Source organism: Prionailurus bengalensis, chromosome F2, assembly GCF_016509475.1.
Source record: "Prionailurus bengalensis isolate Pbe53 chromosome F2, Fcat_Pben_1.1_paternal_pri, whole genome shotgun sequence".
NCBI classification, from domain to species: domain Eukaryota; kingdom Metazoa; phylum Chordata; class Mammalia; order Carnivora; family Felidae; genus Prionailurus; species Prionailurus bengalensis.
Genome location: NC_057353.1, coordinates 17484824 through 17511177, shown reverse-complemented (window position 1 = coordinate 17511177; position 26354 = coordinate 17484824). Strand labels below are relative to the sequence as shown.

The 26354-nt window shown below is 35.7% G+C and overlaps 1 protein-coding gene across 10 annotated transcripts in view; it reads right to left on the bottom strand.

The window, feature by feature from the left end:
- CSPP1 (centrosome and spindle pole associated protein 1) overlaps positions 1-26354 on the bottom strand; it is a 159660-nt gene that overhangs the window by 101651 nt on the left and 31655 nt on the right. For 7 of the 10 annotated variants that reach the window (XR_006300656.1, XR_006300655.1, XM_043602225.1 and 4 more), the window contains 5 exons: positions 12504-12607; positions 11761-11784; positions 7351-7431; positions 5672-5773; positions 4309-4748 (listed from right to left, as the gene is read on the bottom strand). Coding sequence is in view for 8 of the 10 variants with exons in the window: in XM_043602225.1 (XP_043458160.1) it covers positions 4309-4748; positions 5672-5773; positions 7351-7431; positions 11761-11784; positions 12504-12607 (751 nt within the window). In the remaining 2 variants the exon portion in view is untranslated. The remainder of the gene's footprint in view (positions 1-4308; positions 4749-5671; positions 5774-7350; positions 7432-11760; positions 11785-12503; positions 12608-26354) is intronic. The other 3 variants (XM_043602226.1, XM_043602230.1, XM_043602232.1) reach the window with 1 other exon arrangement.

Here is a 26354-nt window from a genome sequence, read left to right as displayed (position 1 = left end):
AGTGCACATGAAAAATTCCACAGGACAGATCACATGTTGTGTCACAAAACAAGTCAGATCAAATTTAAGACTGAAATCCTATCAAGCATCTTTTCCAGTCACAAGAGTATGAAAGTAGAAACCAATTACAAGTTGGGGGTGCAAGGGGGGACAAAAAATATAGAAAATGTGGAGGCTAAACAACATTCTCCTAAATAATCAATGGGTCAATGAAGAAATCAGAGGAAATCCAAAACACATGGAGAAATATGAAAAAGGAAGCACAATAGTCTAATCTTTGGGACATAGTGAAAGCAATTCTTAGAGCATTCATAGTAATATAGGCCTACCTCAAGGAACAAGAAAAAAAAAACTCAAATAAACAACCTAACCTTATGCCTAAAGGAACTAGAAAAATAACAAATAAAACCCAGAGTCAACAAGAAGAAAAAAATAAACAAAGATCAGAGAGAAAATAAATGAAATGGAGACTAAAGACCAATAAACACAGACCCACAAACTAGACCCACAAACGTATGGCCAACTCATCTTTGACAAAGCAGGAAAGAACATCCAATGGAAAAAAGACAGCCTCTTTAACAAATGGTGCTGGGAGAACTGGACAGCAACATGCAGAAGGTTGAAACTAGACCACTTTCTCACACCATTCACAAAAATAAACTCAAAATGGATAAAGGACCTGAATGTGAGACAGGAAACCATCAAAACCTTAGAGGAGAAAGCAGGAAAAGACCTCTCTGACCTCAGCCGTAGCAATCTCTTACTCGACACATCCCCAAAGGCAACGGAATTAAAAGTAAAAGTGAATTACTGGGACCTTATGAAGATAAAAAGCTTCTGCACAGCAAAGGAGCAACCAACAAAACTAAAAGGCAACCAACGGAATGGGAAAAGATATTTGCAAATGACATATCGGACAAAGGGCTAGTATCCAAAATCTATAAAGAGCTCACCAAACTCCACACCCGAAAAACAAATAACCCAGTGAAGAAATGGGCAGAAAACATGAATAGACACTTCTCTAAAGAAGACATCCGGATGGCCAACAGGCACATGAAAAGATGTTCAGCGTCGCTCCTTATCAGGGAAATACAAATCAAAACCACACTCAGGTATCACCTCACGCCAGTCAGAGTGGCCAAAATGAACAAATCGGGAGACTATAGATGCTGGAGAGGATGTGGAGAAACGGGAACCCTCTTGCACTGTTGGTGGGAATGCAAATTGGTGCAGCCGCTCTGGAAAGCAGTGTGGAGGTTCCTCAGAAAATTAAAAATAGACCTACCCTATGACCCAGCAATAGCACTGCTAGGAATTTATCCAAGGGATACAGGAGTACTGATGCATAGGGCCACTTGTACCCCAATGTTCATAGCAGCACTCTCAACAATAGCCAAATTATGGAAAGAGCCTAAATGTCCATCAACTGATGAATGGATAAAGAAATTGTGGTTTATATACACAATGGAATTCTACGTGACAATGAGAAAAAATGAAATATGGCCTTTTGTAGCAACGTGGATGGAACTGGAGAGTGTGATGCTAAGTGAAATAAGCCATACGGAGAAAGACAGATACCATATGGTTTCACTCTTATGTGGATCCTGAGAAACTTGACAGGAACCCATGGGGGAGGGGAAGGAAAAAAAAAAAAAAGAGGCTAGAGTGGGAGAGAGCCAAAGCATAAGAGACTGTTAAAAACTGAGAACAAACTGAGGGTTGATGGGGGGTGGGAGGGAGGAGAGGGTGGGTGATGGGTATTGAGGAGGGCACCTTTTGGGATGAGCACTGGGTGTTGTATGTAAACCAATTTATCAATAAATTTCATATTAAAAAAATAAATAAATAAAAATTAAAAAAAATACAAAAAAAAAAAAAAAGAATGAGCTCTTGCTGTCTGCAACATGAATGGACCTAGAGAGTATTATGCTAAGTGAAATAAGGTAGAAAAAGAAAAATACCATATGCTTTTACTCATATGTGGAATCTAAAACACAAAACGAATGAACAAATAACAAAAAACAGAAAAAGACTCATAAACACAATAATCTTATTGCCAGAGGGTGGGGGCACACAGGGAAAGGGCTGAATAGGTGACAGGGATTAAGAGATACAAACTTGGTAGTTATGAATTAAATAAATCATAGCAATGAAAACTACAGCATAGGGAATATAGTCAACAATATTGTAATAATGTTGTATGGTGACAGACAGTAACTACACACAATGCGGTGAGCACTGCATATTGTGTAAAACTGATGAAGCCCTATATGTGTATGTGAAATCAACTGCGTATCAACAATACTTAATAATTTTTTTAAAAAAAGAATAAATGGTTAGAGCAAGAAGCCACATATACTTACACATTTCTTTAGTTTCAAAAAACTTCACTAATAAATAGAGTCATTTTTCCTACCAACCACTCTGCCTGCTAAATAAAAACTATTGAATGATATAAACTTTCTGTGGGAATTAAGGAATCTACAAATCTGAAATACAGAAACTAAATTTTAACTTCAAATGTCTTAGAGACATATGTGAAAAACCTACATCTGGAGATGTAAGTTTATGCATTAACAAAGTGCAGTAACATATAATAATGATTTAAATTTGAAGAAATACTTTTAAACATTTTAAAATGTACACCAGGAATTATACTCACTGATCCTCATGTTTAATCTATTCTTAAAATGCTACCTGGAAAGGTTATATAGAAAGAGTTCACTTCATTTATAGGATACATAAGAAAATAAGCTAGTTCTCAAAAAATTAGGCTGAAATTAATTTGTTCAAGTTTAAAATTATCACAGGATATAATTACAAAAAAATATATCAAAATATTTTTTAAAAGCAATCATCATAAGTTTCTTGCAATTCCAAACTCAAAAGATAGCATTACATTATACTTTAAAGATAAACAGACACCATAAGGAAAAAAATGTTCTCATGTACAAAGAAGGCAGAACCAAGAGCCCAAGATTACCTGCACTTCCCTATTTGAGACCTCTTTTAGTTTAGGCAGCCTCTGACCACCTTCAGTTATAAACATTTTTAAATATAAAACATTATAGGATTTGGAGTATTTTCTGAAGCACAAACAATTCAAATCAGAGATAATGACAAGTAGCACTGCAAAATTCTAATCTTTCATTAATATCACTTAAATCAGGGTGAATATTAATTAAAAAGACTGGGCGAGCAGGAGGTAACAGCTACAGAATAAGAAGTAGAAGAGAACAAACTGTAAAGGTTCTGTTAATATTTAAAATATTAACATTTAGTTAGGATTAACTAATATTTAGAATACTAAATGTACAGCAATAGATCTCAGAAATTTTCTAAAATATTTAAAAAGTAATCTATTTGGACTAATGAAACAGGTCTCATAAACTCGTGAAAATTTAGATTTAACACTTGCAAGTTAACAAGTCACTGACAAATATGGAACCCTGCCATATTTCTATCTCCAAATCAAAAGTTCATTAAAATATAGCAAATTGTAAGTATTAAGGTAATTGACTTAATAAAATAAAACCCCAGTGTAGCAGTTAAGAAATTACAAATAGTGTCCCAAAAACAATCATCAAAAAAACTGAAAAGCACCTGAAAATCTGATAGTAAAAACCTGGTATCATTTTACTTAAGTAAATGTTTAATAAGTGACTTACAAACAATGAAATATACTGATAGAAGTACTTAGGAGCATAGGAAAATTAAAGGAATAAGCTGTATTTCATCTATTTTAAAATGTCCTTTTTATCCACATTTTAACATGTGAATCTGGGATTGCCATCAACCTGGTTTTAAGTCAAGTTATGGCAAAGAAGAGTTCTTCCCCTGTCAGTCACCTAGGGGCATTATGAATCTGAGACCACACTGAATTCTTGCCTCAAGGTTTTTCAGACAATAGTAGCAACATGAATTCAGACTGCAAACCTCAATTAGTACTGGCTTACAGTTCAAAATCTCAGGCAAGTTTTTTTTTGTACACCCTCTGTTCAGTGCCAAGGTTGAGACATGGAAGATTCCTTTCTGTCCCCTTCTGTGAAAAAGTTTATTTTCCATCTAATTTTACATAAAAGTTGTAGCCTTTCAGTGTCACAGCTTTATTACAGGGTCCCTTTCTTGCCGTTTCAGGAATTGTATTTGTTCCTTCAGTGGCACATAAAAAAGAATGGGATAACCAGAATTGACAGCATCTTATAATTAATCAAATATGCAAATCAAATGAAACTCCTTCTCCCTAGCATAATGATAAAAAATAACATTAATATTAAACAAAGAAAATAAAAATAAAGTTGTAAATACCTGTCATTTGTATACACTCTCAAAAGTCTTCTATCAAAATCACTTTCATATCTAAACCTCTCGTCCATTTCTTCACTTACTTCAGGATCTTGATCTGGTCTATAATAGTGTCTATCAAAAACACGATAATCATTAAACTTGCTAAATCTTCTCTCTGGAATGTCAGCCTTGCTGGCAAACCTTTGATGTTTTTTATCGGAAATGCCCACTTCTTCATTAGTTTTTTTAATGATTCTTCTATTCCTTAATTCAATTTCATCATCTAGTTGTCGGTATCTGTTCTCCTCTAGTCTTCTTTGGTTTAGAAGCTCTTCATATGCCTCCGAAGGAGTTAAGACATTTCTTGTAGGACCCTCTGAATTTTCACAAGATGTTTGTATTTGTGAAGGTAAATCAGGCTTAACCTGACTAATAGGTTTTTTATTTCTTTGATTCTTGTGCTAGTTGAATAGAAAACAAGAAACAGATCTTAATACAATTCTATTTTTTAAAAGGTAATTAAACCCTCAAATGACGCTGAGTCTACTTACAATCTCAACTTCAAGGGTTAATCACCCAAAGAAATATCTTTATAAAAAAAAAAAAAAAACCTTCATGGAAATGCTATCCTTCAAAACATAATAAATATCAAATAAACAATCAACAGTGATATAAGTAAGTGGGTACAAAAAGAGAGGATAAACTAAATGCAAATTCCCATCCCAGGAAATATTAAAGCATACTTTGGCAGGTAAAATTGCTTCCAATTATTTCAAATTAAATTCTTAACACAAAGAATATAGAAAGTGCTCAATTTTGGGGCCCCAAAAACATCAACCATTTTTTTTTAATGTTTTATTTATTTTTGAGACAGAGAGAGACAGCGTGAGCAGGGGAGGGGCAGAGAGGGAGCAAGACACAGAATCTGAAGCAGGCTCCAGGCTCCGAGCTGTCAGCACAGAGCCCGACGTGTGGCCCAGATCCACAAACCGCGAGATCATAACCTGAGCCCGTTGGACGCTTAACCGACTGAGCCACCCAGGCACCCGTAACATCAACCATTTTTAAATGTGGAAAAATATATATATAGCTAGAAATTGTCAATGTTCTAAAAATCACTTAAAATTAAAAACTAAAAATCACTTAAAGTCAATCTCTAAAATTATACCTCCCCAATAAAGTTAAAAAATAGGGTAAGTTCTTCAACATATGATAAAACCATTTATAAAACTAAATATTGTCCTGAGTTTAGTTCAATTTGGTTTACTCTTTAAAATATTTACATTAAAACCAAGTGAAATGTTTAACATACAAAAATATTATCAATTAAGTACAAAATATTCAACCTTTGGTGTTAAAGATTTACTTTAAAAGGAAAACCTACCTCAGTACTACTCTTTTCTACCTGTCTGAACTTTTCAGTGGATTCTTCCTTACCCCTGAGAAACTGATTATATTCTTTGTTGCGTTCAAGTTTCAATCTTTCCTTAAAATAAAAACCAAAAGGTAATGTTAAAATTCCAACTCAGAAAAAAGTACCTTTATGTCCAATCAAACACATACAACATAAGATATTAGCCAGAATCAAGCACTGCTAATAATTTCAAGGATAGAAATAGTTGCAAGGCACAAGAGGGGCAGGAAAAGGTCTGAGACCACCAATGCAATTCCCCACATCCTTTCTTGTCACATTAAAATATGCATTACTATTTAAAAAAAATTAAAATATGCATTACTATTTTTAAAAAATTAAAATATGCATTACTATTACTACACACTCAGGTCCAGGTTAACACAAGAAGTCATTAATAGAAGGGAGGTGCTTTGGTTGTGAAACATCTCCATTTTATACATTTTATAAGTTACATCACTTAGTTAACATTTTCAAAAAAGCCATGCCCCATAAATCCATGGGATTCTAGGTTTGTTTACCAACAGCAATCTTAGAAAATCCAGGTGTACTCTGCGAAAGGCATTCATAAATAAAACCATCCCACTAGTAAATACATGAGTGTGTTTGCCAGGAGAGTTGTCAGCATGTTTCCAAGGAGATTTGACCAGGTTACCTTCCTTCTTTCCTTCTCAGGGATATCTCCTGCCTCTATTCCTCCACCCTACAGCCAAAACACCTGCTGCTAACCATTTCTTTCCCAAGTATAAAGAAGTTGCTTGTTGTATTTTAAACATAAGAAGGTAAAATTATCACAGACACTAATATATTATAAGGTAAATGTTTTGTTGAAATACAGGAAATGTTCTTAAGCCTTAATACTTCCACTGTCATTGAAACAGCACAATCTAAAAAAGAGTTAAAGATTTAACTAGATCATCTTTTGAAGCTTACTACTGCCCATTTGTCTTATGTACTATGTTGTGATCGCTCACCTAGCTTTGCAGTGCTTTATCAGTTCATCTCTAAAGAGTATGGACATATTATTTGTACAGTGATAGCAATACATTCAAATAGCCCCAGACCTCACCCTACATAAAAGCTCAGTATACTCTCATCTACTCATCTCACTGATAACTGTGACACATGAAATGAACTTAAAGCTCAAAACCAATGCTGAGGGGCGCCTGGGTGGCGCAGTCGGTTAAGCGTCCGACTTCAGCCAGGTCACGATCTCGCGGTCCGTGAGTTCGAGCCCCGCGTCAGGCTCTGGGCTGATGGCTCAGAGCCTGGAGCCTGTTTCCGATTCTGTGTCTCCCTCTCTCTCTGCCCCTCCCCCGTTCATGCTCTGTCTCTCTCTGTCCCAAAAATAAACGTTGAAAAAAAAAAAAAATTAAAAAAAAAAAAAAAAAAAAAAAACCAATGCTGAAAAATATATATTCTATATACTCAATTAATTCACAGATTAAAGATATCTTACATTGTTATAAATGTTATGTTCAAAAGTTTTTTAAAAAACAGCACAGAGACTCCGCAGACTTTTTTAAAAGGCATATATTCAAGTATGGGAAATGATATAATCTTCTCCTTGGATTTAAGTCAGGAGTATGTTCTTTAATTATCTTGATGCCTCATAAAACTATTACTCACAATAACTACTCCTATTCACCTACCTTAGCAGATAACCTCTCACCAATAGGAAGAGAAACTCCCAGAGTAGATGGATCTGTTTCACTCGTGGACAGAAAATTTTTCTGTATACATACACATTAAAAAAAATATATTATCTAATTGCCTTTATAAAATGTTCCATAAATGTGTCTTACGTTCTAAGTGATTACTTATGCAGAGCAAAAGAATGAAATGGAGATGAAAACACAAAGTACAATTCTACAGAGTTCATAACAAAAGTAATTAGGAAACAGAATTTTCTTCCAATCAACAACTCCCTGAAGAAGAGAATCAGGTCTTAATTTTCACTTGCTACATACATATATGTATATTCCAGATGATTCAAAAGCATGGGAAAAAAGGAAACTCTTTTTCAATTTATATTCCTCATCTAAACACATATTCTTCATCCTCAGTGCCCTACTGTCCTTTTGTTCTTAAGGCCAATTTAAACTTGCTCACCAAGATCCGTGTGCACACTGCAATTATGTTTGTTTACTAATTTTCCTGTAATAATTTATGAGTGGATATCCACTCAAATGCCAGAAGATATAAACTACGAACACTGTTTCCTTATGTGTACCTCCATCCTTGATCATTAAACATTTAGACAATGCAGTGTAGTAAAAAGACCATCAGGTTAGGAGTCAAAAGACATAGGCTCCAGGACTAGCCCCAACACTTGGTTCTGTCACACTGAGCAAGTTACCTAACCTTCCTGACCTAGGCTTCTACCATAAAATGAGAATAGTAACTGCTCTGCCTATCTACCAAAGCTGGCATAATGATCAAAGAGGATTAAAAATGTAAAATCTCGGGGTGCCTGGGTGGTTAAGCATCCAACTGTGGCTCAGGTCATGATCTTGAGGTCCGTGCATTCAAGCCCCATGTTGGGCTCTGTGCTGAGAGCTCAGAGCCTGGAGCCTCCTTTGGATTCTGTGTCTCCCTCTCTCTCTTTCTGCTCCTCTCCCACTCTCGCACTGTCTCTCTCAAAAATAAACATTAAAAAAGAATGCAAAATCTCTTTGAAGGCTATAAAGCAATCACAAGGATTAGAAAAAAATATATATGATCTCTAACTTTCTGGTACTGCTACTTTGTAGTCACAATCTAGAAGTTATTCAACTTCTCTGCCTCAGTTCTTTTGTGTGTAAAACAGGGACCTAAATCACTAGCTTATAAGGATTAAATCAATCAATATTTGTTAACCTATGTAGCTCCATGCCTTTTACTTATTCATTAATTATTGACTACCTAAAACAAAAGTTATTTTTTTTTGGTGGTAGGGAGACAAAGATAAGAATATATTCCCTATATGTAAGAAATTTACAGTGTTGCTGGGGAAACAAATATGTAAACAAATAACTACAATTTAATGTACCAACTGCTATAATATAGTTATATCTAAAACATTTGGGAACAGTGATTAATAAAACTAAGCGATTAAAAAGGCTTCACTGAATCTGAATTTACAAATAATAATTTACAAATAAGTTGTGCTACAAAAGCTAATATGAAAGTTGGTTGTATAGAACTCTAAACTTACTTGTCAAGGAAAACAATAGGATACCTGACTAAATCCCTGAATCAGTTTAACCCTTATATAAAAAGTACCCTATAAACCTAGCCATTTTGTAGTTATACATGTGCAAAAAACACATTCAGAGTTCCAACCCTTGGAAGACAAAGACACAGCACCCTCACTCCTTCACTGGGCAATTCCCACTCCCTATAAAGGCCCAGGATAATGTTTGAAATTTTCAATAAAATGAAAAACATAATAAGGACAATATAGTGAGTTATTCAAAAGTCTAAATTTTAGTCATTCGCTCATTCATTCAATATTGAGAGCCTATGTCCCAAACTGTTTGAAACATCTGAGTTGCATCAGTGAGGAAAACAAAGATCCCTGCCTTCCTAAAGCTTACACTCAAGCAAAGGAAATTGAAATAATAAACATAAGGAAGAGTATGGTATGTTAGTAGATGATATAAGTACTATGACAAAAAAATTAAAAGAACAGGCTACAAACATTCCAGGCTTCTAAAGGATGGGAGAGGGAAGAATAGAAATCTAGAGTTCTCTTTTGGACATGTTCAACATAAGATACCCATTAGATTTCTAAGATAGGTAGCCAAATAGAGTAAGTGTGAGGTTCAGGAGAGAAGTCTGGGCTGGAAATACACATTTATTAATTCAATATAAAAATTATTCTCCTGAGAATATATTCTCCCTGCAATGTTAGATGACCAAGTGTCTTTTGTTCTAAAAATTGAGAAAGAGATGGTAATTAATTGTTTTAATGGCTCTTCTTGGCAAAATTTAAAGATCTGATTTTTTGTAATTTAACTATCCACACAATCCAAGTCTGGAAGCCACAAAAAAATATCTAAAAAGAGTAGACTTGGAAAATACATATTCTAGCAGTCAAGGAAGCCACGGCAGCCACCTACCCAAATCCTATGTTATTTTCTTTTTCCCTTGCCTTCCTTTCCATGTCCACCTTCTCATATGTCAACCAAAATGTGTCTCTTGCATATTAAGAAACTACTGCTCCTCTATCATAACCACATTCTTGATACTCCAACACCAAAACTCCTTCATATCCATTTGAATTTAAAGATTTGTACTCCTTGATTCTTTTTCTTTCTTGATTCTTTCTCTCCTTCATAAAGGCAATTTCTTCCTATGCCTCCTACCATCATTCTTTTTTAAAATCTTCTATCTATGAAGTAGATAAGTGAAAATGGTAGATACCAGAGGAAAACCTCACCTAACAAAGGAGTGCTGGGAGAGGGGACAAAACTGAGTACGAGGCCAGGGAGGCAGCCTGGAACACAAAAGACTTCAAATGCCATGCTAAGGAATATGCATTTTTATCCAGAAGCTCAGTGAGGAGACAATGAAGTATTTATTTATTTTTTTAATTTTTTTTTCAATGTTTATTTATTTTTGGGACAGAGAGAGACAGAGCATGAATGGGGGAGGGGCAGAGAGAGAGGGAGACACAGAATCGGAAACAGGCTCCAGGCTCTGAGCCATCAGCCCAGAGCCTGACGCGGGGCTCGAACTCACAGACCGCGAGATCGTGACCTGGCTGAAGTCGGAGGCTTAACCGACTGCGCCACCCAGGCGCCCCGACAATGAAGTATTTAAATTGGTAAGAAACAGGATCATTGTGGAAAGGAGCATGAACAGACTGAAAATTAGCAGGAAAAGAAGAGTTAAAAATCTGTAGCAGTAATTTAAAATAAACACTAAGAATCTCTAATATGCAGAACTAACAGTCCTAAAATAGTTATTGAGCTCTTCACAGGCTGCTTAAGGAGGTATAGTGTTTCACACATATGAAATTAATAACCTAATCTGAGGTACCTGGCTGGCTTAGTCAGTAGAGCATGCAACTCTTGATCTCAGGATCCTGAGTTCAAGCTCCATGTTGGGCATAGAGCCTACTTAAAAAATACATACATACATACATACATACACACACAAATAAAATTCCTTTAAAAAAACCTAATCTGATGCTTTCCTATCTGTCTACATCATTATTTTTTACTACTCTCAAAAATAATCTAGTCTAACCAACCCAGGCTGGTAAACCCAATATGCCTCATTCATACAAAGCTAAAGCCTCCCTTCCAAGTCCTTCTTTATTCTATATTCTCCATCTGGAAAACATCCTCTCCTTGATTCACCCTCTAGTGTATCCAAATTCTACCTATCGTGTCTTACAAAATAACACCTTGGAGTCTCTCCTAATCATTATATCCTTATTAGGTGTCAGTTTCTGACCTGTATGATGTCATCTCTACAACCAGACTCTTAAGACCCCTTGAAGACAAATTCGTCTTCATAAGTGCTTAAAAACTGTTGGGTGAATGATGATGGATGCGTGAGATACTTTTTGAAAGTTCTGTAAAACTATAGTGTTTTTGTTTTCCAGTATAAATTTACAAATGCAGTCCATGCGTTTGGGTGCAAAAATATTGAGTAATCCAAATCCTGACAACACACTTTAAAAACATCTCAGAATATCCTAAGTATTATTAATTTTAATGTGATTAACAAAATTAGAAGAAAAAAATTGGCATGCTGAAAACAAATGGGCCATAGAATATTTCTAAAAGATGTATAAGAAAGCAATAAAAATAAATGCAAAGCAGGAATCAAAAGGAATAGTGCCTGATTGTATTAATGGAAAATTATAATGTACAGACTGACATTGGTAAAAGGATACAAAATGTTACCATTCAAAAAGTCAAAATTACAAATGAAGTTATTTTTCTTAATAGTTTGATAGTAACATCATAAAATGAAAATAACTGCAAGCTACTAGATCTAAAAAAAGAAAAGAAAAGAAAAGAGAAGAAACGAAAAATGAAAGGAAAACGTTTTGCAGGCAACCCTACCTTTCTTTTCGCTTGTGTAATACCCTAAAGTCAAGGGAAACAAAGTATTCAAAGTTCTTTCTCTCCATGTGCACATCAGAATAAATAAGAAACCACTTAAACATTTAGAACAAACATTACAAAGTATGAAAAAACTATAGAATATCTTGAGATGACTAGAAACATCATGATTGTTTAAAATAATTTGATAACTTCAAAAATAAATTGCATTTGAAAACTACAAGAAATCTTTAGCTTAGAAATTACATAATTTAACCAAATATACTTAAAACAAGGGTTCTGCTAAGTAAATATATTAAATCATAAAGCAAAGACTTGGGAGGTTAAATAAATATATTAAATGAAGTTTTTATAAGCTTAGCTGACAGGAAAATAATTAGCAACTAGAACCCCATGTGTCATTTTAATACATGTTTGGAGGGAGTAGAGGAGTTCGGAATCATAATTGGGCTATTTTAAACCATGATAACTCTACAGAAAACATGAACAACCAGAACTTACCATCAGATTTAAAATTAAAGCCCACTACCCTGTTCCAAAGGTCAAGAGTCAATGGTACTAGTTCTCAGCACCATTTTTTTTCTACCAATGTCATACATGTCACTTAACTTTCACTATAATATCCTACTGCTAGATACCACTGAAAACCTAAAAATTAACACATATGACTAAAACCTTAGGAAAATAATTTAGGAGAAGAATTCTGAAGCATAAGATCTGAAGCATAAATTAATATTTATTACCTGAGTAAGATAGCGTCTGTAATCTTGCCTCAATTCTTCTTTTAGTTTATGTTTCTTCCGTTCATAATCTTCCCCAAGTGGTAAACTTAATCCATAATCAATTCCTAGAAAGAGAACAACTTAAGTAACATAGCTCATTTTCAAACCAATGTCAGTTTCAATACAATATGCTGTCACCAGAGCACAGTAGGTAAGAACACAGTCATGCTGATTCTGAGACCAGGATCAGGATAATGAATTGTTTATTTAAAATATTTCAGTAGGTCAGGGGCGCCTGGGTGGCGCAGTCGGTTAAGCGTCCGACTTCAGCCAGGTCACGATCTCACGGTCCGTGAGTTTGAGCCCCGCATCAGGCTCTGGGCTGATGGCTCAGAGCCTGGAGCCTGTTTCCGATTCTGTGTCTCCCTCTCTCTCTGCCCCTCCCCCGTTCATGCTCTGTCTCGCTCTGTCCCAAAAATAAATAAAAAACGTTGAAAAAAAATTTTTTTTAAATAAAATAAAATATTTCAGTAGGTCATACATTCACATAGGGAAAATATGCCTCCCACCCATGAACCTGTCACCTTGTTCTCCTGCCCAAAATAACCAACATCACTGTTTCTCGCATCTCCTTCCAGAGACTTTATGCATTTATAAACAGATATTTTTAAATTACTGTGTCTATCCGTGTGTGTGTGTGTGCATGCACACGTTTACTTTACCGCCTTTAGATAAATGGTTCTGCATTGTTTGGCATCTGGCTTTTCACAGAGTACAAAATTAAAGCAAAGAAAAGCTGATTACCTTTACTTCCTCACTTAACCCTACTGAAATCTCTATAAAAACAAATACAACAATTTTAAGTTCTGTTTTAATTAATTAATAATGTGATTTTAACCTAAGAATATCTTTATTATAAAATGTTTGAGAAAAAATTATTAAAACTGTGTGGCTCAGGCTGAAATTTCCAAAAACTTTTAATGTTAAGCCACCAATTCTGACTTGACATAAATGGATATTAATTTTTGTTGTGGCAAAATATACATACTACAAAATTTTCATTATAACCATTTTTAAGCATATGATTCAGTGGCATTAAGTATTTTCACAGTGTTGTGCAACAATCACCAAACACACAAAAGGTGAGCCCACTTCTAGAATTTTTCATCATTCCAACAGAAATTCTGTAAAAGGATGTTAATATTTTAAGGAAAACTTTAATTTTGAATTATGTTTCATTACATAGAGTTCAAAAACCAAATGACATCTTGGGATGGTAACAACAGTGATGGCTGTACAACTTGTAAATACACTAAAAATCAGTGTTGTATAATTTAAATGGGTAAATTTTATACTATGTAAATTATATCTCAATAAAGCAGTTAAAATCAAATAACACTACTTTGGAAACATTTTAACAGTAAAATACTATGTCAAGAAGCACAGATATTGAGTGTTTAGATTTTTGAAGCTCCTCTCCCTTCTTCTACTCCTACCATGTAATACTACAGTATAAAAAAATTATCATTTTTAAAATTTAAATCCAAGGTAGTTAACATATAGTGTAATAATGATTCCAGGAAGGGGTGCCTGGGTGGCTCAGCTGGTTGAGCGTCCGACTTCGGCTCAGGTCATGATCTCACAGTTCGTGAGTTCGAGCCCCACGTCCGGCTCTGTGCTGACAGCTCAGAGCCTGGATCCTTCTTCAGATTCTGTCTCCCTCTCTCTCTGCCCCATCCCCACTCATGTTCTGTCTCTATCTTAAAAATAAATAAAAAACATTTTTAAAAAATTTAAAAAAAATGATTCCAGGAAGAGAACCTAGTAATTCATCACTTACATATAACACCCAGTGCTCATCCCAACAAATGCCCTCCTTTAATGGCCATGACCCACTTAGCCCATCCCCCAACAAATATGCCTCCAGCAACCCTGTTTGGACTGTATTTAAGAGTTTCTTATAGCTTGTCTCACTCTGTTTTTATATTATTTTTGCTTCCCTTCCTTTATGTTCATTTGTTTTGTATCTTAAATTCCACATATGCATGAAATTGTATAGTATTTGTCTTTCTCTTATTGCGCTTAGCATAAAACACTCTAGTTCCATCCACATTAGTTGCAAATGCCAAGATGTTATTCTTTTCAATAGCTGAGTATTATTCCATTATAAATACATATATCACACCTTCTTTGCCCATTCATCCATCGATGGACATTTGGGCTCTTTCCATACTTTGGCTATTGTCAACAGTGCTGCTATAAATACTGGAGGGCATGTGTTCCATCGAGTCAGCACTCCTGTATCCTCTGGATAAACACCTAGTAATGCAATTACACAGTCGTAGGGCAGTTCTATTTTTAATTTTTTAAGAACCTCCATACTATTTTCCACAGTGGCTGCACCAGCTTGCATTCCCACCAACAATGCAAAAGAGATCCTTTTTCTCCAATCCTTGCCAACATCTGTTGTTGCCTGAATTGTTAATTTTAGTCATTCTGACTGATGTGAGGTGCTATCTCATTGTGGTTTTAATTTGTATTTATTTCCCTGATGATAAGTGATGTTGAGCAATTCTTCATGTGTTTGTTAGCCATCTGGATTTGTTTGGAAAGTGTCTATTCATGTCTTTTGTCCACTTCTTCACTGGATTATTTGTTTTTGGGGTGTTGACTTTTGATAAGTTTTTTACAGATTTTGGATACTATCACTTTATCTGATAGGCCATTTGCAAATACCTTCTCCCATTCCACTGGCTGCTTTTTAGCTTTGCTGATAGTTTCCTTTGCTTTGCATAAGTTTTTTATGTTGATGAGGTCTCAATAGTTCATTGTTGCTTGTTTCCCTTGCATCCGGAGACATGTAAGAAGTTGCTGCAGCCAAGGTCAAAGAGGTTGATGCCTGCTTTCTCCTTGAGGAATTTGATGGCTTCCTGTCTTACACTTATGACTTTCACCCATTTTTTAGTTTAATTTTGTGTGTGTGTAACAAAGTCGTCCAGGTTCATTTTGCTGCATGTCGCTGTCCAGTTTTCCCAGCACCACTTGCTGAAGAGACTGTCTTTATTCCATTGGATATTCTTTCCTGCTTTGTCAAAGATTAGTTGGCCATATGTTTGTAGGTCCATTTCTGGGTTCTCTATTCTGTTCCATTGATCTGAGTGTCTGTTTTCGTGCAAGTACCATACTGTCTTCATGATTACAACTTTGTAATATAGTTTGAAGTCTGGAACTGTAATCTATTATGTGATCTATTCTGGAGATGTTCCATGTGCACTTGAGAACAATGTGTATTCTGCTGCTTTAGGATGAAACATTCCCAATGTATCTGTTAAGTCCATCTGGTCCAGTGTGTCATTCAAAGCCATTGTTTCCTTGTTGGTTTTCTGCTTATATGATCTGTCTGTTGCTGTAAGTGGGGTGTTGAAGTCTCCTACTATTATGGTATTATTATCAATAAGTTTATATTTGTGATTAATTGATTTATATATTCCAGGTGCCTCCATGTTGGAGGCATAAATACAATTGTTAGATCTTCTTGGTGGATAGACCCATTATGATATAATGTCCTTCTTCATCTCTTGCTACAGTCTTTATTTTAAAATCTAGATTGTTTGGCCCCGCGTCGGGCTCTGGGCTGATGGCTCAAAGCCTGGAGCCTGTTTCCGATTCTGTGTGTCCCTCTCTCTCTGCCCCTCCCCCATTCATGCTCTGTCTCTCTCTGTCCCAAAAATAAATAAACGTTGAAAAAAAAAATTTTTAAATAAAATCTAGATTGTTTGATATAAGTGTGGCTACTCCAGCTTTCTTTTGGCGGCCATTATTATGATAGATGGTTCTCCATTCCCATACTTTCACTCTGCAGGTGTCTTTAAGTCTAAAATGGGTCTCTTGTAAGCAACATATACATGGGTCTTGTTTTCTTATCCATTCTGTTACCCTATGTCTTTTGATTGGAGCATTTAGTCCATTGAACTTTAGAGTGAGTACTGAAAGACATGAATTTAGTGCCATTGTTGTGCTTGTAGAGATGGACTTTCTGGTGATGTTCTCTGGTCCTTTCTAGTCTTTGTTGCTTTTGGTCTTTTATGTTTTGTTTCGTTTTTTCTCCAAAGAGTCCCCCTTAAAATTTCTTGCAGGGCTGGTGTAGTCGTCACGAACTCCTTTAGTTTTTGTTTGTCTGAGAAACTCTTTATCTCTCTTATTTTGAATGAAAGACTTGCTGGATTAAAAATTCTCAGTTGCATATTTTTCAGATTCAGCATGTTGGATATATCCTGCTACTCCTTTCTGGCCTGCCAAGTTTCTGTGGATAGGTCTGCTGCAAACCTGATCTGTCTTCCCTTATAGGGTAAGGACTTTTTTCCCTTGCTCCTTTCATAATTCTTTCCTTGACTGTGTATTTTGTGAATTTGACCATGATATGCCTTGGTGATAGTTGGTTTTTGTTGAATCTAATGGGAGTTCTCTGTGCTGCTTGGATTTTGATGTCTGTGTCCTCCCCAGATTAGTCAAGTTTTCTGTTATAATTTGTTCACAGAAACCTTCTGCTCCTTTCTCACTCTTCTCATCTTCTGGGACTCCTATGATTAGAATGTTATTCCTTTTTAATAAGTCACGGAGTTCTCTATGTCTTGTAATGTGATCTTTTACCTTTGTTTCCCTCTTTTTTTCTGTTTCATTATTCTCCATAATTTTATCTTCTAAATCACTAATTTGCTTCTCTGTTTCATCCACCCTTGCTGCTAAGGCATCCATTCAAGATTGCATCCCAGTTACAGAATTTTTAATTTTGTCCTGACTAAATTTTATATCTTTTATCTCTGCAGAAAGGGATTCTATGCATTTTTCAATATCAACTAATATTCTTATTATAGTGTTTCTACATTCTAGTTCAGGGGTCTTGCTTATATCTGTAATAATTTAGCCCTTGGCTGTCATTTCTTCCCATTTTCTTTTGGGGTAAATTCCTTCATTTTGTCATTTTGGAGGAAGAAAAAAAACTGATAAAATACAAAATTTTAATTTAAAATTAAAAAATCAAATATGTAATACTATAGTATAAAAATTACCATTTCTAAACAGAATAAAATTATTTTCCTTAATGAAAATATAGATGAAATAACAAACTGCAGTTTATAAACTGCTATGAATTTCACCATATTTGTACTTTATTCGCACACAATGCACCTAAATGATGGGACTTACCATAAAAGTATCATATCTCTGCTTTATTACATCACTGAAATATTTCAGGGGGGGAAGACCCATGCAGTATAAATATAAATGAATGTCTGTTGATTTTTATGGAATAATTAAATTCCACTTTCCACCATGAACACCATGGAATTCTCTTGATACATACCTCTGGCTTCCATAATCCTGGTAATAGTGGGTAAAGCAGAGGATTCCTTAGAATCCTCTCACTGATGATCTCAACACTCTCCCAAAAATAACCCATATGCTTAAAATTTTAAATCATCCTAGAAAAGCATTCTTTCCTCAAAAAGAATCTAACTTTATTTTTAAAGATAATAGAATTGAAGCCTAAAGAGAGAAATTTTTGATTCTCACATTCAGAATAGAGTATCACACATGGAACAAAACTATGAAGTCAATGAATGTAAGGCCATGCTTTCTTCAATTTTATAATGCCTGGCATACAAGCTATACCCAAGAAACGTTCACTCAATGAATGTCTGAATGAGTACCTAAGAATGAATGCCTGAATAAGAGGAATGAATGAGAGAATGGGAAAAAACACAATTCTTAATATTTCATTTCTGCTTTTAGGCAGTCTGACTGCATGGAAAGCATAATAAGTAGTAACTAAAGTTACATATCCTTAGTCACAATGGTTACTCTGTTGTGTCAAGGAGAAAAAGAAAACAAGGATGATGCTTCCCACCATGTGAGGCTTTCCTACTCAGGGAACAGTAACTTACAGCTTTCTGGAGTCATATATTTAGATTTTACCACTGTTTTCCAATCCTGCTTGCTGGATTTATGTGGAAGAATAGAAACTAAAATATGATTTTCAATTATAAATTACTATTTATACTGATTTCAATTTTATTTATCAAGAATATTTGCTTTTTACTATTAACTCAAATAATATTGTCTTAAAAGACAAGGAAGAATAATACATAATGCCTTCTGAATTAGTTTAAATGTTATTAGTTTAAGGTTTAGTCAACAGAAAATACTAACTTTTTAATTCTTCTTTTGTCATCCAGTACCAACACTTCATGGCATTAGAGGTAGGTAAGAGAAAATTAAGAACTGTATGGAACAATTTTAATATTCTGTTCATTTTAAACTATGCATTAACTGTGGCATCTCGATGGACTTAATGAGCTAAGAAACATGGTCAGACTTACTTATTCAGAGTAGTTGTCTTATAATGGTTCTAGTGGCAAGTAAAGCAGTAGTCACCTTAGGGTCATTTGAAGTGATGTCACTTCACCAAGTACAACATCAGTGACTCTAAGTCAGTTAACATTATGCTTCAGAACTACATCAATTAGAAGTATTAGTTTCTATAGTGGCTATGGGCTAAATAAACTATTCAAAATAAAGTACACAATCTTTTTAAAATTAATTTACTTCTAACATAGCACTCATAATAAATGCTTTATAAAACAAATTACCATTTTTTCTTTCATTATATCACCATCAGAAGTTATTATGTAAACATAATCAAAAGACTAGTTATAGGAAATAATAAAAGGACTTTTCATGAACAGGTGATTTATCAAGTGACATGACAGCTTTAATAGAGGAGGACACTGTACTCAAACTTTAGCTATAAAGGTATGACTACAAAGGACTCACTTGACTTATACAAACTGCAAAAAGGCAGTAGAATGTCTGGCATTTAATCTGTAATAAGAGAAACCTAAGACTACAAATGCTGAAAAGAATGTTAATTGAAAATATAACTTAAAAAACTAGAAAACCATCAACAATTTCCTGTTGCCTGAGTTCCAAAATCTTTACATTAACTGTAGTATTTTTAGCTTAATCTAAACCTCAGAGCTTCTCTGCAATTGATAATTCTGCAGTTGCTTCTTTTCTGATATTTTTAAATTAAACAATGTAATTTATTTCTTCCTTATTCTTTTCCAAATTTCCATGAGTATAATTGTATTTAAAAAGAATTTTTAGGGATGCCTGGGTGGCTCAGTAGGTTAAGCATCCAACTCTTGCTCTCAGCTCAGGTATTGATCTCATGGCCTTGAGTTCAAACCCCATACCCAGCTCCACGTTGGCAGTGAAGCCTACTTAAAAAAAAAGTAAGATAAAATAAGATGATTTTTTAAAAATCACACAAAAATTCTAGTAACAAGAGTAAAATGTCTTTATCTTACTTTGTTCATCTGTAATCACTTTACTTGATTTCCAAAATAATTACTTCTGAGCATGAAAAATAAAATAAATCAAGAAAATTTTAGAGCCTAAAATACAGATCAACAGTATTTTGACATAAGATTGAGAGTTATTACCTGGATAAAAAACACATAGGGACTATGGTCATGGAAGATGGATCCTTCAAGTACCCAAAGTTTAGTGTGGGAATTGAAAAGGAACCAGAAAAAATGAAAAGGTGTGTGTTGGGAGTCCTCAGAGGTACCTTCTGGGTGATTCACTAGAAAGATTCACAGGATGCATTATACTCATAATTACGGTTCTTCCCCAATGGAATCATATAGGACATGCTTAATTCTTCCAGCAACAAATTCTGACAACATATGTGAAGCTCATTAGAGACTCAGTGCTCATAGTTTGTTTGGAGCTGTTCAGACAGGCACCCTTTGTCTAGCACATATCAAGATTCCAGACTCCCCAAAAGGAAAGCAGGTGCTCTGCATAAGTCACATTGTTTATAAAATTTAGGCACAATGAGCCTTATCATTTAAGGTAAGTTTTATGTCAGTATAGGGAATTGTCTGCTAGCTAAGTTCCAGATACTAGCCAAAGATCAGCCTTGCAACCAGGCCCTTCTAAGGATAGTCAGTCCCAGACCTGCTTTTTTCCTATGCAAGGAGGAACTAGTAAGATCAGAGGAAAACCAGAAGACTCTAGAAGCCAAGTGAAGAAAATACTTCTAGAAGTGGTAAGATGTTAGGTGGAGCAGTTAAGTTGAAAAATATAAGATCTGAGGGGCACCTGGCTGGTTCAGTCGGTGAAGCAGGCAACTCTTGATCTCGGGGTTGTGAGTTTAAGCCCCATGTTGGGTGTGGAGATTACTTAAAAATAAAATTAAATCTTTGGGAAAAAAAAAGAAAGAAAGAAAAATATGAGATGTGAGAACCGCTCATTAAATGTTGCTATGTAATGGGCTATTATCTTGATCTTTGTGAGAGAGCAGCACAAAAGCAAGCCTGATTGGACAAGTTTGACAGAGACGAAGGTGAGAGGACTTGGAGATAATAAATATAGACAACTCTAACTTTTGCTAAAAAGAACCTAGAAATTGACAGTAGCTGGAGAAACATAAAGGATTTTATAAAATAGGAGATATTATAGCAATGCATAGATTCTGAAATAAATGATCTAACAGGAAAAATATGTGATTCAGATGAGGAACAAAATTGATGAAGTGATAGTATTTTCAGTCAAAAGGGAAGACAAGATGCTATATAAGTAAAGCGGTTGGTCTAAGGCACAATGACAATCTCTGGTAATAGAAGACAAGGCAGAATATATGGTACAGGTGTGGGTTGGCTGACAGATGGAAGGAGATAAGGGTAAATTCTAATTGCTTCGATTTTTGCAGTGAAATACAAAGTAAAACCATGGTCTGGGGACTGGAGAATAGAATTTATAGAGAGAGGAAAAAGATGAAACAGCTGCCTTGTAGAGTCAGACAGCAAATATTAGGGAAATTTAGTAGAACCACCAACAGGATTGAGGACCCACCTTGTATCAGTAGTCAGTACAAGACAAAGGGAAAGAAAGGCAAGAAAGATGAGGGGGTGCAAGGGAGTCAATATACTGGACCACAGAATTTAGACTGCATAAGGAAGGAAATAATGAAAGAGTAGGTCCGTAAGGGAGTTGAATCAATCAATGGTAGGTTGTAGTAATGTCCATTATTTGGAATGTCAATTACTTGGACTATTTGTTGGAGGCAGGGTACAAGATAAAATTAGCTGGAAAAAAAAATGGAAGTGGTCATCAAAGAAAATATTTGCAACTATAATTCAGTTACTGGCAACATAAGTCTAGGATATGACAATTAGATTAGGTAGCTAAGGAACTGAAAACAGTATCATGAGATGAAGAAGTCAAGAAACTTAAGAGGTACTAAAGTCAAGCTGTATTACAAAGCTGTAGTCATGAAGACAGTACGTACTGGCATAAAAACAGACACTCAGATCAATGGAACAGAATAGAGAACCCAGAAATGGACCCACAAACGTATGGCCAACTAATCTTTGACAAAGCAGGAAAGAATATCCAATGGAATAAAGACAGTCTCTTCGGCAAGTGGTGCTGGGAAAACTGGACAGCAACATGCAGCAAAATGAACCTGGACCACTTTCTTACACCACACACAAAAATAAACTCAAATGGATGAAAGACCTAAATGTAAGACAGGAGGCCATCAAATTCCTCAAGGAGAAAGCAGGCACCAACCTCTTTGACCTTGGCCACAGCAACTGCTTACTCAACATTATCTCCCAAGGCAAGAGAAACAAACACAAAAATGAACTATTGAGACCTCATCAAAATAAAAACCTTCTGCACAGTGCAGGAAACAATCAGCAAAACCAAAAGATAACCAACAGAATGGGAGAAGGTATTTGCAAATGACGTATCAGACAAAGGACTAGTATCCAAACTCTATAGAGAACTTATCAAACTCAACACCCAAAAAACAAATAATCCAGTGAAGACATGAGCAAAAGACATGAATAGACACTTCTCCAAAGAAGACATCCAGATGGCCAACCGACACATGAAAAAATGCTCAACATCACTCATCGTCAGGGAAATACAAATCAAAACCACAATGAGATACCCCCTCACACCTGTCAGAATGGCTAACAACTCATAACAACACATAACAACACATAACAACAACAGATATTGGCGAGGATGTGGAGGAAGAGGATCTCTTTTGCACTGCTGGTGGGAAGACAAACTGGTGTGGCCACTCTGGAAAACAGTATGGAGGTTCCTCAAAAAATTAAAAATAGAACTACCCAATGACTCAGCGATTGGACTACTAGGTATTTATCCAAGGGATACAGATATGCTGTTTTGAAGGGGCACATGCACCCCCATGTTTATAGCAGCACTATCATAGCCAAAGGATGGAAAGAGCCCAAATGTCCATCGATGGATGAATGGATAAAGAAGATGTGGTATATATATACACAATGGAGTATTATGCGGCAATCAAAAAGAATGAAATCTTGCCATTTGCAACTACATGGATGGAACTGGAGGGTATTATGCTAAGTGAAATTAGTCAGTTGGAGAAAGACAAATATCATATGACTTCACTCATATGAGGACTTTAAGAGACAAAACAGATGAACATAAGGGAAGGGAAACAAAAATAATATAAAAACAGGGAGGGGGATAAAACATAAGAGACTCTTAAATATGGAGAACAAACAGAGGGTTACTGGAGGGGCTGTGGGATGGGCTAAATGAGTAAGGGGCATTAAGGAATCTACTCCTGAAATCATTGTCGCACTATATGCTAACTAACTTGGATGTAAATTTAAAAAAATAAAAATAGGGGAGCCTGGGTGGCTCAGTTGGTTGAGCGTCTGGCTTCGGCTCAGGTCACGATCTCGCGGTTTGTGGGTTTGAACCCCGCATCGGGCTCTGTGCTGACAGCTCAGAGCCTGGGGCCTGTTTCAGATTCTGTGTCTCCCTCTCTGTTCCTCCCCTACTTATGCTCTGTCTCTCTCTTTCTCTCTCTCAAAAATAAACATTAGGGGCGCCTGGGTGGCGCAGTCGGTTAAGCGTCCGACTTCAGCCAGGTCACGATCTCGCGGTCCGTGAGTTCGAGCCCCGCGTCAGGCTCTGAGCTGATGGCCCAGAGCCTGGAACCTGTTTCCGATTCTGTGTCTCCCTCTCTCTCTGCCCCTCCCCGTTCATGCTCTGTCTCTCTCTGTCCCCAAAATAAATAAACGTTGAAAAAAAAAAATAAAAAAATAAAAAATAAAAAAAAAAAATAAACATTAAAAAAAAATTTTTGTAATAAAAATAATTAGATTAATTCACGATTGCAATGGGCTGACACTGAAGAATAGTCTTTTTATCCATCTCCAAAAAAAAAAAAAAAAAAAAAAGCAAGTGAGTACAAGAGACTATAATGTTGTAAAATTCAAAGATGTCAAGTTATAGGGAGGACAGGAGGCATGATAGCATGGAAGTTCCAAAAGAAGAACATGTCATTTACTCCAACTCCAAATTAAATTAGGTAAGAATGCAGTACAGCATCTGACACAGAGTAAGCACTCAATATAGGTTATTTGGTAGTAGTAGCAACACCAACTGCAGCAACAGCAGAAAGAATAGTGGACTTTAATGTTTTTAATACATTTAATTTTTTATTTACTTATTTTGGGAGGGTGAGGGGGATTGGACAAGGGAGGGGCAGAGAGAAAGGGAGAGAGAGAATCCCAGTCAAGTTCCACAGGGCTCAATCCCAGGAACCATGAGACCATGACCTGAGCTGAAATCAAGAGTCAAACGCTCAACCAACTGAGTGACCTAGACGCCCCTGAACTTTAATATTTTTACTGACCTTTCAAATATTAGGATCTTTCTTAATTTAAATTACGGTTTTTGGGTTCTCTTGCAAACGTATAAAGTATCAGGAAATCTAAATTTTCTGTCAAATCCCAAAATACCTACTAATTTTAAGCACATCCTACTATGGAAAGCAAAGAAAACTTTCTCCCAGAAGCCCAATTTTTTAAAGTTGAGAAATACTGTATGTACAGCAAAAAGTACAACCTTAAGTATAATGCTCAAGGAGTTTGTTCAAACATATGCACTCATAAAAACTATTTCTTTACACCTCAGAAGGCACACTTATGCTCCTTCCCCATTAACACTCCCTCCCAGAGTTCACAAGTATTCAGACTTCTATCAGTGTGGATGTACTGGATCTGTTTCTTGAACTTCAAATAAAAAGCTTGTCATCTTTTGCATTTTACTTTCACTCAATGTTATGCCCATCAGAGTTAGCCACGCAGCTATATGCAGCAGTGGTTCATTCTTTTCACTTTGTGTCTTCTCTCATTGTATGAATACAGTACAACTTTTTTTAATCCATCCTACTGTTATCAGGCATTTGAGCTTATTCATGCTGTTTGGGAGGGTGGGGAGAGCACTATTATAAACAAAATTCCATTGACATTCTTGTACACGTCTTTCAGTGGACACATGTATTTCTCTTGGCTATATTCCTAGGAGTAGAATTGTTGGGTCACTGGATAAGGTCACAGGGTTTAGTTGAGATTGCCAGTTTTTCCAAGTTGCATTATTATCCATTCCTACCAGCCACTGGCCCACTCTTGGTTCTGTAAGTTCTTTAAATATAAGACATCATACTTGTGTGTAATGATGTCTTACTGTAGTTCCAATTTGTATTTTCCTAATGACTAATGATGCCGAGCACCTCCTCAATGCATTTGGATTTCCCTCTTTTAAGAATAGCCAACCAAGTGTTTTGTCCATTTTCAGATTTCAGTCTTTTCAGATTTTCAGTCTTTTTCTGATATGTAAATTTTATGTACACACACATATAAACATACGTGAATCTTATACATATGGCTGCCTTTTCCCATTCTTATGTATTGTGATGAATAGTTTTCTCCACCAGGAGTTTATTGTTGCGGGCTGGATGGCTTTTACTAGAACAACAATGACATCTTCAATCCTATCAGGGTTCTCTTCCACAGTGTTGACAATCCTTTCCATGCAGTACCATATGTAATGAGCTATAAAGGTTCATACAACTCCCTGATTTAGAAGCTGAATTAAATATGTTGTGTTGGGAGCAAGTAGGCCACTTCTACACCTTTAGTGTTGAACTCATGGGGTTCTGGGTAGCCAGGGGCCTTGTCCAACATCAACAGATGGTGATACCAGGAACAAAGCAAACATCAATGGAATCAATCTAGAAAAAAAGTTCTTATTGTCTAGCCCTTCTTGTCATACAACCAAAAGACTAGTAGCTGGTGTTTATCTTTTCCCTTCAAGACTCAAAGATTAGCAGCTTTAAATGTAAAGGCAGTCCTGATCATAAACCCAAATGCATTTGCACAAAACAGTATGGTTAGCCTAGCCCCTCCTGCCTTAAATCCTGGTGCTCACTTTTTTTTCTTACTAACAAATGTCCTTTATGGCACTATTTCTTTCTTTTTTTTTTTTTTTTTTTTTTAGATCAGGACATCTTCATCTGCCTTAAAACCGGTTCAGGCAAATATCCTTTCTCCTCAGTGATTTTCTTAGTGCTATCTAGAAACCTGTCTGCTGCCTCTTCATCAGCAGAAGCTGCTTCTCCTGTTACCTTGATTATTTAAGTTAAACCTCTTTCCAAAATTATCAAACCACCTCTTTTTGCCATTAAATTCTCCACCTTTAGATTCTTCACCTTCCTTTTACTTTTAAGTTGTCACAAATCATGGTAGTATTTTTCTTTTTCTCAAATCATAGTAGTGTTTATAGGTATGACTTTCTTATAGCAATCCTGCATCCACATAAAAGCCCATTTTCAATATAAGATGAAAAGGCATTTCACAAAAAGTGCAAGGTTTTCATACCCACTGACCTAGCATGGCTTCATGAATTTCCTTTCCTTTTCTTTCCTTTTAACAATGGTTCTTACATTAGATTCTT